This window comes from Erithacus rubecula (assembly GCF_903797595.1).
Source record: "Erithacus rubecula genome assembly, contig: scaffold_96_arrow_ctg1, whole genome shotgun sequence".
In the NCBI taxonomy this organism is placed as follows: domain Eukaryota; kingdom Metazoa; phylum Chordata; class Aves; order Passeriformes; family Muscicapidae; genus Erithacus; species Erithacus rubecula.
Genome location: NW_027635362.1, coordinates 545,662 through 564,585, shown reverse-complemented (window position 1 = coordinate 564,585; position 18,924 = coordinate 545,662). Strand labels below are relative to the sequence as shown.

The window sequence follows — 18,924 nt, the reverse complement described above, 5'->3', positions numbered from 1 at the left end:
ATGCTACTGTGGCAGGGGGTGTGTATATCAAAGTATAATTTAACTTTTCATTTCGAACTTGGGAATTTGTACCTGAAGCTTCCTTTTTTTTTTTTTTTTTTTTCATTTTAAAGGCATATTAGGTTTCTTGCTAGGTTTTGATTCCAGATTTTTGGTAAACTGTGGTACTTATTTTGTGATCTTTGAATCTTCAAAGGATAAGAATTTTAATGTGTCTGTTTTGATTAATATCCAAGTATCTAGCTTGAATGGATACCTCAACCTAATGGATGCTGCTGGGTGGTGGCCAAATGTTTCCCCTGAAATTCATGTTGTCACCTCAGAAAAATCATGTCACAATATCTGCTGTGAAACTCTGCTCTGTATACTCACAATATTACAGACTGAAAATTTTGGGCTGCATATATCCCATGCTTAATCTCCTTCCTGTAATCTCAGTGCTAAACTCACTTGGTGTCCTGTTAAGAATCAATAGTGACAGTTTATTTCACTATCTCATTCTTGAAATATTGCTGAGTAATTCTTAACAATTATCAGTGGAGTCTAAACTCTGTGTATCATACTCTAATAGTGCTAGTGTTTATTAGCCCTGTTTCTCCCTGTTTTTCTTTAATAATGACTTTAATTAGTCAAAGTTTTGTGCTGCTGGTGGTATTTGAGATGTATTATCATCTGTGGCTATAAGTTTCACAGCAATCAGGTGCCTAAGGTAGAATTTCTGGAAATTCCTGTTCTGTGACACCAGTGTGCATTCCAGAGGGAACTTTTAATCAAGAACCTGAGCTACTGCTCACCTGCCATTGCTTCCTCCTGTAAAAGTGCTGTGTGCTTACTTTCCACTCTGCCACAACAAAAACAAATTAAAATCTCACCTTGATGCAGGCAGTGCTAGGCACATCAGCAAACAATTTGTATCCTCTTCCCAGAAGTTACTGGAGATGAGAATTCAAAATGCTTCCCTTTTTTCCCCACTGTGATGGACTGGTCAGCATTTATTGGAGGGGGACAGGGATACCCAGGATATAGTTTACATTACAGGAGGAGCATCATAAACATTTGAAGATTATTTTAGTCTTCCTCTGTGTTTTCTGGCTGAGCTTGGAGCACCTCACTCTGGTTCACAGTTCCCTAAATTCTAATCATACACATGTAAATCAGTTACTCTCCACCTGAGTTTCTGCTTTCCTCTGCTCTTCCTAGACTGTCACTGCTAAAGGATGATTTCTGCAGGAAATACTAAGAAATATGACACAGTCATTGGGAGAGATGTTTTGTTTTGTGCCCCCTTGGAAGAGAATAAATTGGTTTTTTATCTGTGTTCTGCATGTTCCCCAGTGTATTTCCCCAATTCCACTTCACTTTTCTCTGTATTGGAATAAAACCCAAGTACTTTTCACAACCTTTCTGATAAAGTAGTGTGGTCAAAGGTAAAACTTCTTTCAGACTTTCAGCCAAGCAGATACAGAGTGTTCTTTTTACTCTGTGAGGTTTCAAACTGTGTAATTTGCAGCCCAGTCACATTCTAACACAGGGAATTGAATTTTTTTTTTTTCCTTGTCTATATTATTTTGGAAACTCAGCTGGATGTGTCATTCCTCATTCAATGTGATATGTGTCAAACACCAGATGTATTATGTGGAGGAATTGCTGAAATTCTTGTAATTGCACCACCAATTAAGAGTAAACTAATTGACTCAGTATTAATCAGGAATAAATTGATAGTACATTGTTAAGATAGAAGAGGTCATACATCAGTGAAAAGGTAACAAAAAAAAAAAAAAAAAAAAAAAAAGAAGAAGGAAAGAAAAAGGTTAGCAGATTCTGCTCAAGATATAGAGACCATCCAAAAGGGAGGCATCTCTCTTTTGGTTGGTTTGGGGTTTTTTGGGGTAGGTCTTGTTTTTTCCAGGGTTCTGGTAAAGGTCTTAAACATCTCAGTCTGCCAGGCAGGTTAATGTGGTGTTGCAGTCAGGGAGTTTCTCAGCCATAGGAAGTTACCCTTGAAATAGTTTTTAATGCCTGTTTTGAGGAATGAATCAATAAATCAGCTACCACATGTTATATCCTGCTTGAGCTTTAATGCCTTTTTTCTAAAGCCTCAGCTTTTGCCCTGTGCTCTCCTCTGGCAGGGAATGACCTGGAAGAGATCAGAGAGACTTTATTTTCACTCCTACCCAGTTTATTTGGGTTTTGTTTGTTGTTTTTGGTGTTTTGTTTGGTTTTTTGTTGGTTTTGTGTTTTCATCTTCTGTGCTTTGTTTTGCAGGTTGGTATTGTTTTGATAGTATTTATTATTATTATTATTATTATTATTATTATTGTTACTACATTTCTTTTTATGATAACAGCTGTGTAAACTTCCTTTCTGCACTCCCCCCCAGGCCACAAGGTCTTGCAGAAAAGAGTGGATGTTCATTTTGTTGCTGATCACCTCAGTGTATTTTTAATACTTTAACACCTTACCATGGGAGGGTGTCAGTGTTCCCATCAGTGCTGGGGTGCTGTTAGTGACACCCCTGCAGGGAGGGATGCTCAGGGATGCTCAGGGATGCTCAGGGATGCAGGGAGGGATCAGTCAGTGTTCTCTAAGGCTCTGAGGGGTTCTGTGCACCAGGATTACCAGGAGTTCTGCACAATAAACCTTTTCCAGTTCTGGTGCTTTATCCTGCAGCCCCTTTTTGGGTTTGTAGACTGCATCTTCCAAGTGTGAATTTAGATAGGTTTAAGGGATTTGTGTCCCCAGGATTTGTGTCTTGTTTTCCAAGTGGGGTTTCCATGGAAATTGAAAGGTTGCTACTATGGTTATTCCTTGTGATATATGGTGCTTTTGTAGGATAGCATCTCTAAATTGACTTTAAGTACTGGATTTCATTAAATGTTTGTAAGATGCAAGAGGAATTGCTTACAGGTAGAGTGAAGATAGGAGTGATCTCTCTTCCTGTAGATAAGACAGGGGACAGTGCTGAGCCTAGTCCAGACTAGGGGAGGACACAGGATTTTCAGGATGTTTGCTGGTTAGTATTTTCCTCCTTTTTTTCCCCTTCTCCAGTAAGGGATAATATTTTCTTGCAGTCTTTTCCTAAATAATTTTAACTTAATCAATGGCATTGTATTAAAAAAATTCAGAAGGGTTTGGAAGAGGTTGACATCCCATCTGTATTGACTTCTAATGGGATTTGGATATTTAATTGTCTGATGTTTGAAAATTCCCATCCAGGTTTCTCCTTGCAGTAAACAGGCTCATTTTCTACTTCAAAATCAACCTTCAGTTTCTGTTAGTTCTAATTCAGTCATTCAGACACTGAAATTAATGTGTGTGTATGAGTAGGGAGACAAAGCAAGGGTGGACATCCATGTATGGAGGAATTAATGACAAGGATTCTGCTGGGCTAATCATGCCCTGAGGAGGTGGGGTGTTCAGAAAACTGACCTCTCCCCTTCTAGTTAATTATTTGTAGGATTTCCCACTGCTAGGAGGTTTTATCCTGCTCCCTGTGGCCACCAGGAGCTGTTCATGAGGGTCAAAACTGGGAGGGAGGGGGAGAACGCTAGAGCACTTTGAAGGCAAACCATCTTCAAATAAACAAGCTAATTAACAGTTCAGATTGCCAAGTGCCTTCAAGACTTTGAGAATCAATTGTTTGGACATCACAAGCTGCCATCAGAAGGAATCCTGTGAAGGAGAACAGCCCCTGCCAGTGCCAGGTGATGGTACAAGTACAGAGTAATTTCCTTCCTGCAGCACTTTCCTGCCTGGGTTTTTCTTCCTGTGTAGAAATAAGAGCTATTTTCACTTATTTCAGGGAGCTAGCAGAGTGGACCACACCTTCCAGTGATGTTTCATCCCAGCCAAGCTGGAAATGCTGTTAGAGGAGCAGCTTCAGTTGTGTGAGCTAATGGAGTGTCCTCTGAGAGCTGCCCCTCAGGGCTCTGCCTCCTCTGAAGGGTGACAGCAGCAAACACAGGCACCCCTCAGATGCACGTAGGTTATCCTCTCATGCTCCTGGTCTGTCTGAACACTCATCTTGCTGTTTGCACTCTCAGCATGGCTTTAATCTGTGGTATCAAATGCAGCTGGAGTTGCCTGTGGGGCACAGTGCAGGTGGGGGCTGCCTGGAGAAGCTGCAGGTCAGCATTTCCACTTCATGCAAGGCAAGCACTCACCTGCACTTGGAGACAATTGCCTTGGGATAGTCCCATCACATCATCTGTACCTAGGTATAAAGAACTTTTTCTGCATTTGCTTCTTGTGACAACTGATTAAAATGCATTTTTAAAGTGGAGGGCACTTGCTGAGTCTGCAGTTAGGAGGTACTCACTTGTTTCAGATTCCACTATATGTAAGAAAAAGTTGTGAAAACAGATGGTGATTTCTCCCCTTGGCTAGGAGGGATGTTTTTAATTGCAGCTTGTATTACATATCTGTATAAAGAGTCCCTGAGATGGACTCCTGAATCTGTCCCAGCTCTGAAGTTTCATCACAGTTTCAGTATCTTATAATCTGTTGTTCTTGTATAATGATGTTGGACACGTGTAAAAGCTGTTTGTTCAATTAAAACCAGAACACAAAGTTCTTTGGACAGCTGAGCACTGAAATAATGGAGGAGTTTCATCCCCCTCACCACTGGGTCACATAAATTCCAGCCACCAAGGTCCAGTCCCAGTCTGTACCTCGGAGTGGCTTTTCTGACATGGTTGGTGGGGTCAGTAAAGGGAGGGGATTTGGGTCACTTCAAGCAACAACAGAACAGCTGAGAGCCTTGCCAAGTGAAGCCCTGTTGAAAATTGCATTTGAGGTCCTTGGGAGTGTCAGCTTTGTCCTGCCAGCTGTGTGACACAGCTCAGGTGGTGGGCACAGCCCTTTGCAGGGTGTAGGAGAGCACATCCACGAGGCTGTGTCACCCTTGGGAGCACTCCTGGCTGTGTGCAGGACTCAGGGTATGGCCAGTCCCACGCCAGGTGCTGCAGCTCCAGGCTCTGCTCTGGGCAGGGACAGGAACAGGAGCAACTGGAGCTGCTTAGGCTGGGTTTTAGGGAAACCCTTCCCCAGAGGGTGCTGGCACTGCCCAGGCTCCCCAGAGAATGGGCACGGCCCCAGAACTCCAGGAGAGTTTGGACAGCACTCCAGGGATGCTCAGGGTGGGATTTGGGGTGTCTGTGCAGGGCCAGGTGTGGGTCTGATGATCCTGTGAGTCCTTTCCAGCTCAGGACACTCTGTGGTTAATCCAGCCTGGGTATTTCACTCATTTCTGTGTGACACTGTGCATTGGAGGCAGCCCAGCACTGCCCATCAGATAATCAATCCTTCTTTTGCAAGAAGCAGAACAGGTATGAGGAACACTCTGCCCCTTGTTGTAATCCAATACCAGAGGTATAAGGAAGGTCTTACCTCTTCCCTCCTGTCCCTATCCTATTGGCAGAGAGCCATATATTCCCTCTTTGACCCTTTCCTAGAAAAAGCCAAGACCTGAGATCCTCTTCCTCTTTTGCCCTGGGACCACCATGAAATAAAGAAAGGCAGGGAGATTCTTTTGAACCTTGTGTTTATCTCCATGCTAAGCCTAGCTCCTTATGGATACATAGGAAGAACTTAGAGTTTATAGCAGTCCCTGCCTCCCCAGTGCTTGGACAGAGTGACCATGCATGTTTTTTACATACTCCTCATTCCAGTTTGCAGGAAAAGTGGTGTTACCTGTCCACATACCTGGCACAGCACGGTGACACTGATGAGATTCAGTCTCTTTATGTTGAGGGAGCTGCTGGAGCAGCCAGGACATTTCCTCAGAGTCCCTCTGAGTGGGAGCTCAGAGCTGTTCTGCCAGCTGGGGGCTGTCCTTGCCTTGCAGTGCCACTGCTCAGGTGGGATCTGCAGCTGATGTGAAATCCTCTCAGAGCAGGTGTGGCCCTTTCCACGGGGGTTTGTGAGTGCTGCACGCTGTGGCACACAGCACAAGGGCATTAAAAACAGATCAGTGTCTGAGTGCCTGCCTGGCACTGCTCATTCCATCCTGTGAGCACAGCCACATCACTCACATGCACTTGGATCCACGGAGATGGAAGAGGAGGGGACATCTCTGTGTCCCCAGGTGACATTTCTGGCGTGATTCACCTGCAGGCACTGTGGCTCCTCTCACATTTTCATCCTGTGCCTTGGCTGGTGTCACCTAAAAGAGATTTATGGGGCAGAAAACAGGGGGATGTTTGAGGCTGTGTCCCTGTAGGCTTGTGCAGGGTGCATGGAGCCCTCAGCCTGTTTGTTCCCCATATCTGGAAAGATTTGCTGTCAAGGCTTAGAGGACAGTTTAGACATAGAGGGTTTCTTAAAAAAAAAACAAACCAAGAAAACTCAGCCCTCATTACTCTGAACTTCTGGAGAGGCCATGTATCAAACAAGTCATAGTACTTTCTTCTGTATGGTTTATTAAAATGTCTGTTTTTCTGATCTGTAAATGTGGAATTACTCTCAAAAAGGTCATGCCTTATAATAAATGTATTGTGAGTGTCACCACCCTGAATGCATTTACAGCTATTTAATTCTGACAGCTTGGCAAAGTCATATTTCATGTTTCACAAGTGTGTGGAGCTGAAAGAAACAGGTAGACAAACATTTTATTTTAACTGGATAAAATTTACATAACTATGGCATTATCAGAAATGTCAGTAGGGTTTAAAGTCATGATGGAAAGCAAATATTGTATGAATACCTGCAAGCATTTGGGCAATTGACTTGGGATGCTTGTATTTAATTTTTTCTTTTTTTCATTTAAATACCACCATCATTCAAGTTTGAAAGATACTTAAAATAGAGTGATTTACTTTAGATTGCTTTTAGATTTACTTTAAGGTTAAAATGTTCCAAGGCTTGCTAAGAGCATATTTTGTAAGAACTCCTGAGAGGGCACAGGATGGAATGACCTCTCATGGCAAAATGAATCCTCAACTTTTTGTAACTAGGCAAACCACGTTACACTTAATTTCATTCCACCAGTTTTATTTGCTTGTCAGAAGGGAGCTGCACAGGTGAAGCACAGAGGGGGGAAATAGCTGTATTTAAACTAATAAATAAGTAACAAGCACCACTATTGTAAATGGTCCTGTTTGCATAGGAATAGGTAAGTATTGCCTCTCATTTTTACATCACTTGTGAATTTTTTTTGTTTTAACTCTAAAGACCAGAGTCTACACTTTTAAAAAATCCTTCCTTGCATTTATTTCTTTATTAAGCTTTAGTGATTTCTTGGAAGCTTACAGGGTAAGATGATGATGATAATTTTTCCTAGAAATAACAGTTAAAATCACAACATCTCAGGCAAATGGAAACGTTTATCTAGTCAGCTTCTTCATAATCTTCATGAAAATCTAGGCTGTGAAAGCAGTGGGGAGGTGACAGCAGTGTTTAGCAGGTTCTGCAGGTGTGTACAGAAATCACCAGGAGATTGATTGCTAAGTCAAAACTGTGGAGGAGTTTATCTGAACAACTTGTTTGTATATAACCTGGTTTTGACCAGAATTTTGGAGATTTTTTTTTTTTTTTAAGTTCTTTAAACCTGAAAATAAATGTTTAAATCATTCAGATCTTCCTTTGGAAAAAAAATGGAACAAATAGAACAAAGTCTCTCAATCTGCCTGAACAGTTAGACTCTGAAAGATAATGGTCAGAAAATTAAGAAATCAAAGGTACATTTTAGGATCTTTGTTTATTTTGTATGTATGTGGTAATGCTTAGTGGTTCTGCCATGTACATTGATTTATTTATTGTTCAGAGAAGTAGGGAGCTGTTCTCACAAAGCAATCCCAAGTGAGTGGCAAGTCCACATGAGAATTTTTTATACTGACATGCCAAAAAAGTATTGTTTGTATTGAAAGCACAGTGAGTCAGACAAACAGAACTTTTAGCTGTCAATAACCCCAAAGTAATTTTCACAAATATTACTTCTTTATGGCACAGTAATTTGTTTCATTTTGTTCCTCCTTAATTGTATTTTTGTTTACTGCCAGAGTAAGAAGAATTACTTAAGCCTTTCATTTATGCTCACAATCAATCACATAATTGCACCTCTGGGGTAAATTGTTCCCATCTTTCAGGGAGGAACAGGGTGCTGTATTAAGTACACTGCACCATTTTTTATCACATGGAGATAGCTTTGGTTTGGATATTAATTAAAAAAAAAAAAAAAGGAAAAGTTGTAGTTGGTATTGTTAAATGGAAGGATTATTTTGTTCAAGAAAAGTTGTGTCTTGGATGTATCTCAGTACCTTTGAGCTGTAACTGCTTCTGACAGTGCTCTGTGGCTCTGTAGGAACGAGTTAAGCCAGGCTGTGCATGTATCTGTAGCTAATTTGGTTTCATGTCTCTGTTCATTTCACAGAAACATGCATCTGCAGTGTGAGGTTTGCATCTTTTGTACATGGGTGTCCTGGTTTGGAGGGCAGGTATCTGCCAAAAAAACCAGGAGCTTCTCTTTGAAATGGAAGATGTAAACCCCCTCCCTCCAAATTATTATTATAATTTTGAAATTAAGGGGCTCTCAGGCAAAGATATGGGAATTAGCAATAACAGTTCTGCACTAGGACAATTCCAATAGCAATGCAGCATTACACAGAACAATCCCAGCCCTGCCAGAGCCAGAATCCAAGCTGACACCCTCAGTCAGTCAGGGTGGTGGCACAGTCCCATTCCATGGTGCTGCATCCTCCTGCAGTGGCAGATGTGGCTCAGCTGGAGCAGTGCTCCTGGAGAAGGTGCAGTTTCCTCTGAAGCTCCAGGGATGATGTGCAAGGGTCTGGCTTTCCTCTGGAATCCAGTGGAAAGAAGGTGCCTTGGTGTCCAAATGTCAGTTTTTCTCTGGGTAGGAAAGGCTTGGCTCCTGCCCTGGCTGGAGCATCTCCCAGTGTTCTGCAGTGAGCCTGAGTTGTATTTACCCTTCTGAAACTCTTCCATCCTGTCACTTGACCCAGTCACAGTTGGAATTGGATTGTCCTTGGTGTCCACAGGTCTAAAGGGGAAAAGTTCACTCGTGCTGAGTGCTTCGGCCATTGTCCCTACTCTGTTGCTATAGTTCCTGCTCTTTAATCCCCCCTGGCCTCAATCCTTCAGCTACAAATGCACATTAACTTAATTACCTTGAGTTCCCTCCCTGGTGTCCCGCAGCACTGAGTGCAAATCTGCATATTTGAGGGTTTTGATTTGTCTCTGTTTTCCCCTTCTTCAGGCTAATAGTATGACACTCAAAGAAACACCCTAATTTGAATATCTGCTCTTATAATTTATCCTTCAGGAAAATGTTTGCACTTTGTCTCTTGACCATCAGTAACATTTACAGGGGTAATTTAAGAGTGGGTGATGTATTTGCCCTAGGCAATGTCATATGTATTTTTAAGGAGTTCAAATGTTTCTGAGAGTATCGTTGCTGAATTTCAGAAAGCAAATTTACTGGGTGTTCTTCAGGTGATGTAACATAACCCTTTGTAATAGCTGAGTTTCTCTTAGTCTGTAAAGTCCAGGAATGGGGGGTGCTGGTAACTTCTTGTAACTCAGAATGGATTCACAGAGATTCTGAATTGATTCACAGAGATTCTGTCATCTCAGCTCAGGGCTACCTGTGCTGTCAGTACAGCTGAAGCTTTTGAAAAAATCGAGTCCATGGGTGTTTTTTCTTTCCTCTGGCTTTCAGGAAGAAAAAAGAAAGAAAAAAAAAAGTCAATGCACTTCACATCTTGAAAGTTAATCCAGTTAGAAATGTTTCTTTTAAAACGCTGGGGTGCTGGTGTGTGCATTCCCCTGTGGGCCAGCCCTGCAAGGAAAGGAGGATTTCAGTGATTATTTGTTCTGGCTGCTTCAGTTACCTACTGATACTGAGAAGGGGAAAAAAAGATGTAAAAACCACTATGAAACTGAGTATTGAAATAACTTTGGACTCGTTTTTCTTTGTAGAATAATGCAAAGTTTGTGTCCCTCAGAGTCATTTAATATCCTCATTAATCTCTCAGTGACTGAGAGGATCACGTATCTACAATATGGGTTTTACATTGAATGCATTCTGCCAGGCTGCTCAACAGCTTTTCTCCTACATTAGGTAACATTAGGTATTTAATTAATGGTATTAAATGGTATTTCTTCATTTAAATTTGCAGATAAGCAGTTGTAGGAGTGGTTGAGCACGTGTAGCATGTAGACTGAGAACAGGTTTATGTCATGAGCATCCTTTGATTCCCTGTCATCACCCATCTAACTTGGCACACTTCTTTGAAGTCACCCATGAATAATGCAAAAATAATAACTATCCTGATAGCCATGCTTTCTCTCACACTTACTTTTTCTTCCTAATTCTGTAATTACAGCTTCTGTAAATTATTTTTCTTATGTCAGTTTTTGGTTTGCATCAGTGAGATCTCGATGGAAATGAAGAGGACGATGTACCAGTGGGTTGTGGGGGAGTGTGAAGCATTATTTTCTTGCCAGTGAGCTGTTAAAAATTTGCACATGCAGTCTCCTGAGGAATTATTTAATACATCTCCCTTGTCCTGGCCATCCCTGGTGGGCTGCCTGTCCCCACTGCCCTGGCTGACCACACTGCTGTGGGCACAGACAGGCTGTGGACAAAGGGTGAACTGCAGAGCAACAGCATAGCTAATCCTGCCTTCTTTTTGTAAACTGGTTATTTTAATTTAAATTACTCCTGTGCAAAGGCAGTGATCTTCGAAATGACATTTCAAAGGGGCTTGTTGGAGGGAGTGAGTGGAATTGTAAAGTTACATTATGAATTTATTTTATTCATGGTATTCTCAGTGTTGTCTTTCAATCATAGAAAGGGATTTTTGTTGGTGCTGAGGGTGTTCTACACATTTTTCTTGGAGAAAAGAGTAATTTGCACAGAATCACCAGATTGGAAGAGACCTCAGAGACCTTCAAGGTGTTTGAGTCCAACCCATGCCCTAACACGTCAACTAGACCATGGCACCAAATGACACATCCAGTCTTTTTCAGTAATTTTCTTTTCATGTCGATTGCTCTTGAATTATTGCTTTATTCTTCTGCAACAAGTTCCTTTTTTTGCAGTAAGTATTGTGAGTGAGCTTCTAAACTCAGATGGACATTATGGAAAATAACAGGGAAAATGTAGATTAAGTTTGGGGTTTTTCTCCAGCATTAAGTATTTCATAGAGTAGGAATCAGTAAGTAGAATAAGGCTCCAGGGAATGGCTTTGCAGCTTGTTTTCTGGGATTCATGTGGTGGAATGTAGCTGGGTTTTGTTACCACTGTGAGCTCCTGGGCTGCTTGCTCATATTCACAAACTGCGTGAGAGATGCACAGTGAAGCAGAAGGAAAATGAACTTTCTGGGGTCCACACTGTGATCCTAAAACCAAGCCAACCCTGACAACATGTGGGATAGTTTCTTTTGAGAGGTAGCACAGTTATATCCTCTAACTTACCCTCTGAAAATTAATTCACAAAACATTGCCTCTCTGTTGTTTTTTTCTGAGGCCTTTGACAGGAATCTTTGCTACTTGAAGTGAGCACTGAAAAGAGATAGTCCATCCTCTGTTTTTTTAGGGTTTGGAGGGTTTTTTAAATCTTTCTCTTCCTTCTTATTTCTGGGCTAACAGTACTCAGCATGTTTCTTCAAAAAACATGTATAATTCTTCTAGTGTAAAGGACAGAGGCAGAAAGAACAATTTTATCCATTTTCAATTGATGATATTTAAGAGGTTTTATGTAATTTAAAAATACACTGGGCTTTTTAATCTGTAGTTAAGACCAAGTTGGATTTGAATGTTTTAAGATGCTGAAAATAAAGACTTCTTTTCCAGCTGTCCTTAACAACAAGAGAAAGATAATACTAATTTCTCTTTGTATCTTGAGCATTTAGTGAGGAAGTTCAGAGAAATATTTTTGTGAATGCAAATCAGATACAAAACAGGCTAAAATATTTTGTGGGCACTATGGAAATGATGCAGTCCAGAGAAAAATGGAAGCTCTGTGTGTAATCATCACAGGCACACAACAGACAGTCTGTGAGATGCTGTCCCTGTCAGGAAAAGCCAAGTAAGAAATGAGAATATAATAATGCCACTAATTGCAGGGTCGGAAGCTAGCACTGAAATTGTTCATTAAGGAGCCAGAGATTGTTCAGACATAAAAAGCATTTGATTAATGTGTTTTCAGTTAATAGTGTTAAACCAGGCCCAAGTTATCCTGTTCTCTGTGGATCTGTGCAGTAAGGGGGGTTGTTTGATTTTACAGCAGAATCTGTGGCTGACCCCAGGGGCCACAGGGGTGGTGGGGGCACTGTGAGAAATCCACTAAAATGTTCATCGTTCCTAACCCAGCATCTGAAAGGCTTGCAGCACTAAGTGGCTTAATGAAATGTTGATTTCACAATACCTCATTATCCTGAGTTACATATTTAATTCAGAGCAAAATCATGTACAGTTGAATTAGCTTGTGGCCAGAATCACCTGTCTTTTGGGGTGGGAGTGTAACTTTAATCACACACTCAACGAAATAAAAACTCAATTTTCTCATATGTCTATCTCCAACTGAAAGTAGTTAATTTGTTACTGAAGATTTGCTTATTATGCAGTTATGCATGACACCATGAGAGATTTTCAGGGCAGGGACCAGAGAATATATACAAATCATAGTTGTGCTGGGGCCCAACCTGCTTCGTTTTAGTCATAAGATCCTCATAAATTTATTTGTGTCTTGGTGGTGCCTCAGGAGGTCACAGAAGCAATTAGAGAGAGAGACCCAGCAAAAGACAGAGAAAAAAAGCTATATTGGACTTATCCTCAAAGGTTCTGATTGGCTCTCAATATTGTTGTGGCCAGCTTTTAAATTTGGAAATATAATATACTAAACCCATGAGTCAGTTTTCCTTAATCAGTGTGGTTTGAACGTAACCATATATTGGCTGATAAGAGTGAATAAATCCAGTTTTACATCCCTCCTCAGTGGCTTGCTCGTGATGACCTGTCTCAGAAGGGATGCTCTAATGTGATTAATATAATTCAAAAGCAGAAATGCAAAAAAGAAATCATCTTTTTTCAGTACAGAATGGGTATCACTTGCACGGGTAAGGAAAGCTGCAGGAAAAGGGAAAGCCAGAGTGGACTAACAACAGGTTTGTCAGATGTAAACCACAGATTCACAATTTGAGGGTAATGTGGATCTGAATCAGAGCTGGAAGAGTTGTGTGGAGTGTGGAGAAATTGACCTGGCTGGAGGCTGCTAAGGGTTGTGCTTCAACAGGATGAAGAAAGAGCTCTTAAAATACCTTTAAATCTTGTTTAAGCAGGCTAGTTAAAGTTGTGTACCTGTGCAATTAGAGGAAATAATTGTTATTTTGTTAGTGCCTGGAGGAAGTCGCTGCTGTGCTGTTTGGCTGCTCAGATACCTGATCACAGCAGCTCCCACTGTGCAGAAATGCCAGTACTGGATACCTTTGGGTGTTGTTAGCATTAAAACCCATACAAACCAAAGGAGTAAATTCATCTTCCACTTCTTCTGATGGAATTTGTGTGAGCTGACTGTCTGAAGTTCCAGGGAAAAGGGAAAAGCAGGGCTTTTTTCCCTTCTTGAGGGAAAAGGAGAGTGCCTTGGTTCTGTTTTTGAAGGTAGGAGATGTGTGTGCTGGATGGATAATGTTCTGTCTAGGTTCTTCTCCTCTGTTTGTGGCAGCAGCCAGAGATTTGTAGCAGAAGGATCATTTTTTGTGATGGGTTTTTGTGTTCTGTGGCAGAATGGGCGCCGCAGACAGCATCTACCAAGGCCGGAGCACCTTCATGGAGGAGCTGTCAGACACGGCCGAGATCATCCGCAGAGCCACCGCCAGCTCCCTGGTGATCCTGGACGAGCTGGGCCGCGGCACCAGCACCCACGACGGCATCGCCATCGCCTACGCCACCCTGGAGCACCTCATCCGAGACGTGAGGGCAATGGACGGGGCCTGGGGGGCAATGGACGGGGCCTGGGGGGGGAATGGACGGGGCCTGGGGGCAATGGACGGGGCCTGGGGGCAATGGACGGGGCCTGGGGGGGAATGGACGGGGCATGGGGGGGAATGGACGGGACCTGAGGGGGAATAGACGGGGCCTGAGGGCAATGGACGGGGCCTGGGGGGCAATGGACGGGACCTGAGGGGGAATAGACGGGGCCTGAGGGCAATGGACGGGGCCTGGGGGCAATGGACGGGGCCTGAGGGGGAATGGACGGGGCCTGGGGGGGAATGGACGGGGCATGGGGGGGAATGGACGGGACCTGAGGGGGAATGGACGGGGCATGGGGGGCAATGGACGGGGCCTGGGGGGGAATGGACGGGGCCTGGGGGGCAATGGACGGGGCCTGAGGGCAATGGACGGGGCCTGAGGGCAATGGACGGGGCCTGGGGGGGAATGGACGGGGCCTGAGGACAATGGATGGGGCCTGAGGGCAATGGACGGGGCCTGGGGGGGAATGGACGGGGCCTGAGGGGGAATGGACGGGGCCTGGGGGGGAATGGACGGGGCCTGAGGGGGAATGGACGGGGCCTGAGGGCAATGGACGGGGCCTGGGGGGAATGGACGGGGCCTGGGGGGGAATGGACGGGGCATGGGGGGCAATGGACGGGGCCTGAGGGGGGAATGGACGGGGCCTGGGGGCAATGGACGGGGCCTGAGGGGGAATGGACGGGGCCTGAGGGCAATGGACGGGGCCTGAGGGCAATGGACGGGGCCTGAGGACAATGGACGGGGCCTGAGGGGGAATGGACGGGACCTGAGGGGGAATGGACGGGACCTGAGGGGGAATGGACGGGGCCTGAGGGCAATGGACGGGGCATGGGGGCAATGGACGGGGCCTGGGGGCAATGGACAGGGCCTGGGGGGGAATGGACGGGGCCTGGGGGGGAATGGACGGGACCTGAGGGGGAATGGACGGGACCTGAGGGCAATGGACGGGGCCTGAGGGCAATGGACGGGGCCTGGGGGGGAATGGACGGGGCCTGAGGACAATGGATGGGGCCTGAGGGCAATGGACGGGGCCTGGGGGGGAATGGACGGGGCCTGAGGGGGAATGGACGGGGCCTGGGGGGGAATGGACGGGGCCTGAGGGGGAATGGACGGGGCCTGAGGGCAATGGACGGGGCCTGGGGGGGAATGGACGGGGCCTGGGGGGGAATGGACGGGGCCTGAGGGGGAATGGACGGGGCCTGAGGGCAATGGACGGGGCCTGGGGGGGAATGGACGGGGCCTGGGGGGGAATGGACGGGGCCTGGGGGGGAATGGACGGGGCCTGAGGGCAATGGACGGGACCTGAGGGGGAATGGACGGGGCCTGAGGGGGAATGGACGGGGCCTGGGGGGGAATGGACGGGGCCTGAGGGCAATGGACGGGGCCTGAGGGGGAATGGACGGGGCCTGAGGGGGAATGGACGGGGCCTGAGGGGGAATGGACGGGGCCTGAGGGGGAATGGACGGGGCCGGAGGGCAATGGACGGGGCCTGGGTGGGGAATGGACGGGGCCTGAGGGGGGAATGGACGGGGCCTGGGGGGAATGGACGGGCCTGAGGGGGAATGGACGGGGCCTGAGGGGAATGGACGGGGCCTGGGGGGGAATGGACGGGGCCTGGGGGGAATGGACGGGGCCCTGAGGGGGAATGGACGGGGCCTGAGGGCAATGGACGGGGCCTGGGGGGGAATGGCGGGGCCTGGGGGGGAATGGACGGGGCCTGGGGGGAATGGACGGGGCCTGAGGGCAATGGACGGGACCTGAGGGGGAATGGACGGGGCCTGAGGGGAATGGACGGGGGCCTGGGGGGAGGACGGGGGCCTGAGGGCAATGGACGGGGCCCTGAGGGGAATGGACGGGGCCTGAGGGGGAATGGACGGGGCCTGAGGGGGAATGGACGGGGCCTGAGGGCAATGGACGGGGCCTGGGGGCAATGGACAGGGCCTGAGGGGGAATGGACGGGGCCTGGGGAAAATGGGGGAAGCTGGGGAAAGGCCCCGCGTTCCAGCTCAGGGATTGTTGGAGTCAGTAAGCTCAGGGATTCTCTGGATCCTCCAGGGAAGCACCAATGTGCAAAAATCAAATTCAAGCCTTTAGATAGGTTGAAGTATATCAAGCCACTCACAGATACAGTAAAGTTGTACTTTAAGTAGAAGTAAGTGAGTGAGGTTTGTGTGTGCGTGCAGGTGCGGGCCCTGACGCTGTTCGTCACCCATTACCCGCCCGTGTGCGAGCTGCAGCGGCGCTACCCGCGGGCCACGGGCAGCTACCACACAGCCTTCCTGCTCAGCCAGCACGGACAGCACGCAGGTCAGCACCCGCAGCGAGGAGGGCAGAGTGCCAGCACGGCTCTCTGAAACCCAGAATGGAGCCCCCAGCCCCGCCAGAGCCAGAATCCAAGCTGGCACCCTCAGTCAGTCAGGGTGGTGGCACAGTCCCATTCCATGGTGCTGCATCCTCCTGCAGGGGCAGATGTGGCTCAGCTGGAGCAGTGCTCCTGGAGAAGGGGCAGTTTCCTCTGAAGCTCCAGGGATGATGTGCAAGGGTCTGGTTTTCCTCTGGAATCCAGTGGGAAGAAGGTGCCTTGGTGTCCCAAATGTCAGTTTTTCTCTGGGTAGGAAAGGCTTGGCTCCTGCCCTGGCTGGAGCATCTCCCAGTGGGATGATGGAATTTGATCAGCCATGCCCTGGGACTCAGTGGCCATGAACAGGAGATATCTGCTGGAGGGAGGATGGGCTGTGGGAAGATAAAGATGATTGCCCAGCTGGTTTAAAGATGGCCCATGAGCAGAGAATGTGTGCCAGGAGATCAGGGACACTGCCCCAGCCGGGTCAGCAGATGGGACACAATAAACACACATTGCTGGTAACATCCTTGCAGCCCAACACACCTTTTCAGCCCAGCAGATTTTCAAAGAGCTGTTCATAGCCATTTCCCTCCTCACTCTTTTCCCAATGGTTTGGTTTTTTTTTTGCATCCCCACCTACCATCCTCAGAAGTCCCCAGTGGCTGTTGCCAGCACTTTGATGGGTCCCTACAACTGTTGATGCCTTTTTGGGCAAAAAAGAGGCCAGACAACATTAAGGGAATAAAAATCAGTTCTATTTATGGAAGGGCCTTCAGGTACATTTAGCCCATCCAGGGCTACACCCAAAATGGACAATGGGTCACAGGTTTTCACACTTTTGTAATTTGGTCCATTTGCACATTGGGGTTAATCTCCCAGTTACAGGTAATGAAGTCATTCACCCCAAGTTTGCTCCCCCAACTCACTTTTGTTCCCATCTCTGGGCCTGGGGCAGTGAGGTGTCCTTGATTCCCTTGGAGAGGAGTTATTGTGTCTGCCCAAAATGGGAGAGCAGCAGCTCACAGTGAATATGGAGTCTGGAGTTAAACACCAACGAATTACAGGATTACAAATACATTAAAAAATAAATCAAAAATCCTTCAGGATGTCAGTGTGACAGTTTACACCTCAGCTGAAGGTGATACCCCCACTCTCACTGCAGTCTCAGGTTGAGGGGGCTTGGAAATGGGACATCCATTCCTGGACATGTTCAGGAGGGTGGGTGAAACATCCCAGCATCCAGCTTCCCACAGCAGCCAAACACAAAGGATTAGGGAGGAGGGATTAGGGATCAAACATATGGCAGCTCCTTCTCTGGAAGATCTTGCTGTCTGAAAACATTTGCTATTTATGGGGTTTCACAAGCAGGATGTGCTTTGTATCTCCCAAGGATTTAAATTCAAAGGGCTGCCCAACTTAGCAGAGAGCGTTTCCAGTGTCTTCCTCCTGCTGTGTCAAACAGCTCCAAAATTCAGCACTCCATGGAGGGCACAAACACATCTGATTGCTTTGGAACTGTTTTGAAATATGATGGTCCCTGTTCTTAAGAGGCGTCATAAAGGCCTGTTCACTGAACCATCGTAGAATTTTGTAATTTTTTTTTAATGACTTGCTATTGGTATTTGCCATTAACCTTTCCCCTAAATAATTCTTCATATTGTGTCATCTGCTTTTTTGTAAGCTGATCAGGACAGGGGACTTATCTATTTGCCACATGGAGGAGGTTTTAATTTTGGTTTTATTTTTTTAGGATCTGAAGTGGAAGAGAATCCTGAATTTATCACTTTTCTTTATCAAATAACTAAAGGAGTCTCTGCAAGGAGTTATGGGCTAAATGTTGCCAAACTGGCAGATATTCCTGAAGAAATCTTGAAGAAAGCAGCTCACAAATCAAAGGAATTGGAGAGAATAGTGAACATGAAAAGGTCAGGACAAATGTGATTTAGAAAAAAAAAACAACTTCCTTCTGTAATACCTACTTACATTCTCATCAGTGATAGTGAAAATACTAATGACTGCAATTTAGAAAGTATTTATTACTTACTTGGGAAGTGGAAACTGTCTTTGCATACTAAAGTGTAGAAGGAAGTGTGGGCATTCTTCTTCTGGCTTAACTTGAAAATAAATATTTATAATATATTTTGATTGCCCCCACAAATACCCAGATTTTTACTGAAAGTCCTGGGGACTTTAATATTTGTCTGATATCCAATTTTCATTCAGGGGTGTTTGTACCTTATATATTACAGTAGTTATGAAAATTCCTGTGTGTATCAAGTGGCATAATGGATTAGAAAATCCTGTAATATTACGTGCACAGTTTAGATATTCATATCCATTTCCACATGTTTTATTTTTTTTCTTTTGCTATTATTTTCCGTGGCAGTCCTATGAGCAAAATTCAAATAGCCTCTTAGGAACATAATGAACCAAGATCATGGTTGTCTGATGGCTGTACCTAATCCTGAAAGGATAATTTTACATGAGAACATTTTGACTACTAATTATTTATAGGTGCAAACTTTGGAACTCGACAGTGCTCGGTACTTAACGAGTTTTTTATCCCCTCTTAATAAAGCAAAATAAATAC

At 45.3% G+C, this 18,924-nt stretch overlaps 1 protein-coding gene across 1 annotated transcript in view; it reads left to right on the top strand.

The window, feature by feature from the left end:
- Positions 1-18,924, top strand: part of MSH3 (mutS homolog 3) — a 95,116-nt gene that overhangs the window by 75,042 nt on the left and 1,150 nt on the right. The window contains exons 21-23 of the mRNA XM_079333333.1: positions 13,744-13,930; positions 16,174-16,297; positions 18,085-18,259. Coding sequence (XP_079189459.1) covers positions 13,744-13,930; positions 16,174-16,297; positions 18,085-18,259 — 486 coding nt within the window. The remainder of the gene's footprint in view (positions 1-13,743; positions 13,931-16,173; positions 16,298-18,084; positions 18,260-18,924) is intronic.